The following is a 9,049-nucleotide window of genomic DNA, read 5'->3' on the forward strand; positions in this document are numbered from 1 at the left end:
AACCAGGGCCTTTCATTGGCCAAGCCCAATTGAAGGCCACTGGACAAGGGAGGTGGTTGATGCTGACCATGCAAGCCAGCCTCTGGTCACAGACCAGGGTGGAGAAGGGTGGGAAGTAGATCTGGAGGGGCAAATGGAGACTTCCTGGAATTCAAATTCTGAAAAAGCTCCAGAAGTTGTCTGTGATAAATTTAATAGTATGTATTTGCTAAGAAAGCATATGGATGCTCTTGTTTCCCCTTGAAATGACCCGTTTCAACAAAATAAAGGTAATTAGAGTAAATCTGAATGGCAATGCTCTGAACAGTCTATTTCTCATCCAGTTGAAAAAATAGGAACTGTATAGTTTGACTTTCCAATTAAAAAAGAAAATTTGTCTAACTACAAACTAGACAAATAAATTTTCTTTTTTAATTGGAAAGTCAAACTATATACACTTGCCTGCTAACCAGACGGCTGGCGGTTCAAACCCACCAGCCACTCCTCGTAAGGAAGGTTGGGCAATCCTACTTCCATAGTGATACTGCCTCGGAAACCCAAGGAGGGGTCGCTATGAGTTGGGTTTGACTCGACGGCACATAACAACAACAAAAAGCTTGTAGTTAACTGTCCTACAGAGTAAAAAGAGAAGTGAAAGCCAACATTTTTTCCGTACTTCCCTACATAAAGTTGTTCCTTGCAGGGGATGAGTGATTACTTGCAAGACTGGTTTAATTAATGCTTCACTCAGATGTTGAAGAATGTGGGTGTTTGTTGTAGTCTTGACCTCAACCTACTCAGAAAGAAAATAATAGTTGGTTTAGAGATTTATAGTGCTACAATTTGCAAGTTAGCGCTCATACCAAATGAGTTTGAAAGAAGTGTCAGAGGGAAGCATTTAAGATTTGGCAAGGGAAAGTAAGATTTGAAGATTGTGGAGGTGTCTTACTGGAGGGAAGAAATACTCCCTTGTAATGGGCTTCTTTGCAGGTCGCCGCTGTAAGTGCCTTTGCTCAGACTCTGCGAAGATACACGTCACTCAATCACCTGGCCCAGGCAGCTCGCGCGGTGCTCCAGAACACTTCTCAAATCAACCAGATGCTCAATGACCTCAACCGGGTCGACTTTGCCAATGTCCAGGTGAGCTGTTTTCTAAGGAGAGGTACTCTCTTAGTTTCTTAGTGGTACTATAACAGAAATACCAAAGATTGGTGTCCTTAGCAAACAGATACCTGTTTTCTCACAGTTTAAGAGGCTAAAAGCGTTTAGGCCAGGGTGCCGACCCTGGGGGAAGGCTTTGTCTCTCTGTCGACTCTGGGGAAGGTGCTTGTGTCTTTTCCACTTCTATCAGTAGTATCTGTCTCACCACAAATGTGCTTCCTTGCTCCTCTTTTATTCTCATGTGATTGGCTTCTGACACACCCTATACTGAGATGGCCTCACTAACATAACAAAGAAAAACTCTGCTCGAATGCAGTGAAATCTACAGGTATAGCTGCTGCCATCGAGTCGTTTCTGACTCACAGCACCATCATTGGGTTTCCAAAGTGGAAAATCTTTACGGAAGTAGATTGCCCCTTCTTCCTTCCACGGAGTGGCTGATGGGTCTGAACCGCCAACCTTCTGGTTAACAGTCAAATGCCTTAGGCACTAGGCCACCAGCGCTCCTTTCTATAGGTATAGGAGTGAGCATTCCAAAGCTTATTTTGAGGGGAGAAAAACACAATTCAATCTGTAATAGGTACCCAATTTGTTCTCTAATTTCTTTTACAAGTTTCCTGTCCATACACAGCCAGCATCTATATTCATAGTGTCCTGAAAGAGAGGGAGTGTTACTCAGATATGACTTTAATGCAGCCCTATTTTGTGATTAAAGTTAGCCAGGATTTATAGTCCTAGACAGCAACATAATCTATCACCAGAGTTTACCAGTTCTGGTGCCAAATAAACACTTGCTCAACTGAAAAGAAGTAAGTGCAATATGTTTGGCTATTTTGATAGTTCAAATGAAAAAAAATATTTTTAACCTTGTAATCAAGCTACTTATTTGTACTTTAAAGTAAACTTAAAATAAAACTAAGTTATGAACTGTGATTATAGAATTTCCGATATACTATTACTGATACTGAAGTAATGAAGCTAATTGTTGCCATATGAAAACAATACCATTGCTCACCAAAAGCACAAGTAACAAAGAAAAAATACATAAGCTAGAAATTAAATTAAACACTTTTATGCTTTAAGAAAGTAGAAAGACAACCCACAGAATGCAAGAAAATTTTTGCAAATCATGTATCTGATAACAGGCTTGTCTCTAGAATGTATAAAGAACTATTACAACTCAATAATAAAATGACAACCCAATTAAAAAATGGACTTTGTATCTGAATAGACATTTTCTGACAGAGAACAAGTGTTGACGATGATATGGATAAATTGGAACCTTCATACGTTGCTGGGGGAAGTGTAAAGTGGCACAGCTGCTTTGGAAAGCTATCTGGCAGTTCCTCGAAAGATTAAACATAAAAGTTAACATATGACTCAGCAGTTCTACTCGTTGGTACACACCCAAGAGAAGTGAGAACACATCCATACAACAACTTGTACACTAATATTCATAGGAGCATTATTCATATTAGCCCCAAAAATGGAAACAACCCAGTGTTCATCAACAGATGAATGAATAAACAGAATATGGTACCTCCACATTCTGTAAATATTATTTGGCAGTAAAAAAGAATGAAGTACTATTGCATGTTACAGTATGGACAAACCTTGAAAACATTATGCGAAGTGAAAGAAAGTGATCACAAAGGACCTAATATTGTGTGATTTCATTCATATGAAATGTCCAGAAAGTAAATCTATAGAGACAGAAAGTGGTTGCTTAGGGCTGGAGTAGTTGGGAGGACTGAGGAGTGGGAAATTTCTTTAGGATAATGAAAACATTGTAAAATTGATTGTAGTTATGCATGCATAACTCTGTGAATATACTAAAATGGGTGAATTGTTTAGTATGTAAATTATATCTCAACATAACTATTATTTAAAAAAACAAACAGTAACATTGCTTTAAGATAAACTAATTATTAATTACTTCATCTCCCAGAAATTTTGATTTCCAGTTCTGGTCTAGTTTTATAATTTCAAATATATCAAAAGTAATCTTATTTTAGGGTGCAATAAATTATTGTTGTTGTTAGGTACCATCAAGTCGGCTCCAACTCATAGTGAGCCTGTGTACAACAGAACAATGAAACACTGCCTTGTCCTGCACCATCATTGCTGTGCTTGAGCCCATCCTTGCAACCACTTTCAGTACTTGGCATTGAGGGTAACTTACTCATAGTGGCCCCCATTGGGTTCCAAGGCTGTAGACCTTTATAGAAGTAGATCACCCCATCTTCCTTCTGCGGAGCAGCTTGTAGGTGTGAACCACTGACCTTCTCTTTAGCAGCCAAACAAACGCCTTATCCACTACGCTACTAGCACTCGGAAGGAAGGTTGGGCAATCCTACTTCCATAGTGATACTGCCTCGGAAACCCAAGGAGGGGTCACTATGAGTTGGGGCCAACTCGACGGCACATAACAACAACAACAACAACTAGCACTCCTTAACTTAGCAAAGCTCATTCTGACCTTCATGGATTGCACTGAAACTTCTGATGTGTATAAACTTTTCTGTATATCTACAAGCATACGTATATAAATACATGCATACAAACATAACTTTTACAAGAGCAAACTGTGTCAGGTTTACAAAGCCATTGACTTTACATATGCCAATGGAATTTACATCAACTGATTTTAGTTGAGAATATTAGATGTTCCTATTGCTTTAAATATGCCTTAAAATCTTTTCATCCTGAAAAGATAGGTTTAAAAGTACCTAAAGAAAAGTTAAATAATTAAGGCAGCTCCTGATTTCAAAAAGTCATTTAAGCACAGTAATAGCAGATAATTTTAAGAATGAGTTATAATAATATCAGAGGAAGGTTTTAAATGTTCTGTTAGCATTCTTTCCATATATGTCTATGTGTCTGCAATCCTGTGAAGTGCTTATGCAAGTGAGTTCTTCTCAGTTATAAACACCAATCTTGACAGCATCTTTACATACAAATAGCCTATATGTCTGCTCTACTACATCTTCCAGGAGCTATTATGACATAGTGCTTAAGGCATTTGACTGCTAACCAGAAGGCTGGCAGTTCAAACCCACCAGCCACTCCTTGGAAGGAAGATTGAGCAATCTACTTCCATAGTGATACCACCTCAGAAACCCGAGGAGGGGTCGCTATGAGCCAGAACTGACCTGAAGGCAGTGAGTTTGGTTTTTTTGGACTACATCTTCCAGCCATCGACTCAGGCTAACTGTTCTCTCTGCCCTGGGTGGCATAGATGTGTAAGCACTTGACTGCTAACCCAGAGTTTGGCAGTTTGAGTCCACCCAGAGGTACCTTAGAAGAAAAACTTGGTGATCTACTTCCAAAAAAAAATTAACCACTGGACTACTTCCAAAAAAAAATTAACCACTGGAAACCCTGTAGAGCACAGTTCTACTCTGATAGACATGGAAAAGCAGCCATGAGTTGACATGGATTTGATTGCCACTAATTTTCTCTCAACTATCCACCACCATGATGGTTTTCAGTGCTGAATCCTGTCTGAGAAAATCCTAAATATTTCTCTAAAACTTCTTCCCTTTCCTCAGAAGACCATAAACACAACTGGGGCCTTCATTTTCCCCCACATGCATCTTCTCACAATTCTGTTCTTTTTAATTAGTAATCTCTTTCTGGAATTTGCATGTTTCATCTATAAAGCTGTTTTTTACCCTTCTTGTTCCAAGTTTTGCCTAGTTTTCGCATATGCTCTGCCTCCCCTTCCAACTTTCTCACCCTTTCCTGTTCTTCATTTCATGGCATTTATCCCTGCCCTTGCAAGATTAACCCCAGTAACAACAATATACAGGTGATACACTTGTAATAAGGAAACTTTAATTTAAAAAACTGAAATTATATCTAAGTGTCAATATTTTTATATGCTCTAAAGTATGAAAGTACCAAAAAGTTCCTTTCAGGATATTCATAAATGTCCTTTCACCATGTCATTCTCCTCTCATTTACTCTTCTTTTCCTCATGCCACCAACATTCAACGTAGGTTTTCTATAGCAGTGTTAGCGGTTTTTTGTTTTGTTTCATTGATGGCATTACAATGGTATTGTTTTTGAATTTTTCTTTTTTGAAATATGGATAAATTTTCCTCTACATTTTGTGCTAAATAGGTTTGAGTGAACTGACCTGACACCTAGATGATTGTGTCTGATTCTGTTTCTGTATTTAACATTCAGCCTACTTTCAGAGCTCCTGACTCTATTATCATTTTGGATATAATTTATTTGTAAGTTAAGAACATTTTCAAATGTCCATCCTTAACTTTTTCAACTATAAAACTAAAATATCCAAATTCCTTTCATGAGAAATATTTATAATACACTTTATTGTTAATACATTTGCAATCTTAATAGTAGTAAAAAAAAAAAAAAAATTAAAAAGGTAATAATATACTTTGAAAAGCCAGAATAATGTGCCATTAGGTTTTAGGTTATCATCTTCTCTTAGCAAAAACTTACCGCCTAGTAAATAGTGAGTTTGAATTTATGGTAAGAAATGAAAGTAAATTCTTCCAAGATACCAGTAAATTCTTTATCTCCCTTTATCAACACATAAAACAAAATCTAAAACAAAAGACCAACTCGCTTATCTTTTCTTTGGTGCGTGTAATTCATCTCTGGGTACTCTCATGAACTCTTGATAAGCGTATAAATTGATATGAAATTTCCAGAAGTCATTTGACAGTATATATTAAAAGATCCCAATTATCGTTTCTTTTAAAATAAATTTAGCATACAAAAGTAATTGGAAAAGTAAGCAAAGATATAGTTACAAGGTTGTAACTCTTGGCATTATTCATAATAGTGAAAAAATTAGAAGAAATATAAATGTCTAATGATATGGGACTGGTTATATAAATAGTGGTATATTCATGAAATGAAACAAAGTCAATCATTTAACAATATAGATCTACATTTGCCTACAAAGAAAGATGGTTACTATATACCCACTCCTCACTTCCCAATATGGTCATGTTCCAAAGACCAGATTGTTATGTGAAAATTGGTATTATGTGAAAAGGGAAGATGACTACATCATTTCATAACTGCCAAATTACATCATTATATAACTGCCATATTTCTTCATTATGTAACTATCAAACCACTGAGAATCATAGCCCAGCCAAGCTGACACAAAACCTTAGCCATCATAGCTAGCATTATTTATTTTCTCCTTGCTCCTTGGCATTCATTACTGACAGATGTACATCATTAATGCACAAAATAAATAGTAGATTTTTTACTATGGTCATTCGATGTGATGTCAGATAACAAAGATAGTCAACAAGTGAGATGTCTCTCACTCAATTCCAACTCGTTGTTGTTGTTGTTGTTTGCCATCGAGTCAGACCAACTCATAGCGACCCCTCCCTGGGTTTCCGAGGCAGTATCACTACGGAAGTAGATTGCCCAACCTTCCTTCCGAGGAGTGGCTGGTGGGTTTGAACCGCCAGCCTTCTGGTTAGCAGTCAAGTGCCTTAGGCACTATGCTACCAGAGCTCCTATCCCCTTTTGGGTTTTTGAGATGGTAATTCTTTACAGAAGTAGATTGCTTAGTCTTCCTTCTGTAGAGTGCCTGATAGGTTTGAACCACTAACCTTGTGGTTAGCAGTCAAAGGTTGACAGCATCTTTACATACAAATAGCCAACTATATGTCTGCTCTACTATATCTTCCAGGAGCTCTGGTGATGTAGTGTGTAAGGCATTTGACTGCTAACCAGAAAGCTGGCAGTTCAAACCCACCAGCCACTAATGATATGGGATTGGTTATATATAGGCACTACGTTACCAAGCTCTGTAAGTGAGAAGTAAGTATATATTATTAAAGTGAAACAAAGCAGAATGTCTAGTCATAAATACAATATGATCCCTTTTATTTTAAATATTTACATATGCATAAGCATTTATTGCGTGTGGAAAGTCTGAAGTGTATATGTAACCACATGCTGTACTTATTGCTTAGTGTTGGTACTTTAAATATTCTTGCTATTTTTTTTCTTTTTTTTTTTATCAAGTTGTTTTTTTATCAGTTTTTTTTTTTTCTAATCAGTTTTTCCTATGATCATATTTTTGTGTTCTTAAAATACTTAAAAGTGATACTTAGGAGATAAAATCCAAAAGACTTTATGATTAATTAGAGGAAGGAAGGAGAAGATGCTGGATGGTGTCATCAGCCGAGAATATTACAGACACAAAAACAAGAGATTTCCTTAGGGAAATGAAATCAATTGAATTGTGGCTTTTTTCACTTGAAGGGCCTGTGGGTTGAAATGCCCCTTGAATAGGGAGACTCTGTAGGATGAGAAGAGGCTGGAACTAGTGGGATAGAGAGTTGGGATTTAATCACTGTATGGATGGAAGCTGAAATTGTAGATTAGGATAAACTTGTCCTCTGAGAACATACAGAATGGAAGCTATAGACACTCTTTTCAGAAAAATAAATATATACCACAGGGTTCTATGTATAGAATCAGAATCTTCTAGATACTTAACCACAGGTTTTCTCAAAAGTAGTCCATCTTTGAAAACTCTCTAGATACTCTGAGCCTCAACTTAAATATTCTTGTTAAATTTCTCTAATTTTCTGCTTAGGGAAACTGAGACCCACAGAGATTAAAACATTGCTTGAGGTCAGTTTGGTGGATTCTGAATCTGGATTAAAACCTTTGTTTTCTGACTCCCAATCATATAATAAATCCAGCTCATTATATCTTGACCTTGAGAGAATGGTTTTTTGTCATACACCTTAAAATGGAACATAATACTGGACATATCATAAAATTTACAGCAACTGCTGAAAAGTAGTCTTAAAAGCTTCCAGTTTTCATTGCTCTTACAAAGAATGACACCTCCCATCCAGAACCCAAAGGAAAATTACAGTCATCGAGTTTCTTTGCAGGTAGGATGTCTACATTTTCTCAAGAGTGTTTTGGTTGTTGTTGGTGGCGGTGGTTTTTCAGTTCTGTGAACCAATTTGCATTCATCACTTTGCTGTGATAGCCCTTGAGATTTCCATTCCCACACACAGCATATGCTTGTAGTTCGTGTTTGTTTCTGTTTTAATCTTGAGGGATCACTTTTGGCTAGTTGGATCTATTTATCCATTCTCCCTTCCCCTAAATCCTCTCAAATGAATTGGCTTTAATGTTTTATCTGATTGGGAAAAAGAACTTTTGAAGGCAATATAAATATGTGATAACTAGAATGAAAAAAGAATGCATACTGTAGGTTCAGGCTTTCAGTTTTCTTAAGTAATCACGTATTTTATTCTTTCCCTCAAGCATATCAACAATTGTGAGGATGGCACAGGTCCAGGCAACATTTCATTCTGTCATATATAGGGTAACTCTGAGTTGGAACCAACTCGGTGGCACCTAACAACAGCAACAAGTACATTACCAAGCATGGGGTCCTTCTCTCAGGACTGATCTCTCCTGATAAAATGTCCAAAGTACCTGAAATGAAATCACGCCAACCTAACTTCTAAGGAGCATTTTGTATGTACTTTTTCAAGATGCATTTATTTGTTGTTCTGGAAGTCTGTGGTATGTAAAATGGTCTTCACCAACACCATAACTGAAAGGCACCAATTCTTCTTCGGTCTTTCTTATTCATTGTCCAGCTTTCTCATGCATGTGAGGTGATTGAAAATACCATGGCTTGGGTCAGGAGCACCTTAGTCCTCAAAGTGTGATATCTTTGTTTTTAACACTTTAAAGAGGTCTTCAGCAGCAGATTTGCCCAGCGTAATATACGTCCTTCGATTTCTTGACCTCTGCTTCCATGTATGTTGATTATGGGTCCAAGTAAAATGAAATTCTTTTTTTTTTTTTTTTATTAGGATTTGGGTGAAGATTTACAGAGTAAATTCACTTTTCATACAGCAGTTCACAT

General features: G+C 37.1%; 1 protein-coding gene across 1 annotated transcript in view; it reads left to right on the forward strand.

Annotated features, from left to right (window-relative positions):
* RFX3 (regulatory factor X3) overlaps window positions 1–9,049 on the forward strand; it is a 168,339-nt gene that overhangs the window by 147,209 nt on the left and 12,081 nt on the right. The window contains 1 exon segment of the mRNA XM_007939396.2: window positions 970–1,119. Coding sequence (XP_007937587.2) covers window positions 970–1,119 — 150 coding nt within the window.

The sequence above is a fragment of the Orycteropus afer genome, unplaced genomic scaffold, assembly GCF_000298275.1.
Source record: "Orycteropus afer afer isolate SDZICR_OR568_19922 unplaced genomic scaffold, OryAfe1.0 scaffold00005, whole genome shotgun sequence".
In the NCBI taxonomy this organism is placed as follows: Eukaryota; Metazoa; Chordata; class Mammalia; order Tubulidentata; family Orycteropodidae; genus Orycteropus; species Orycteropus afer.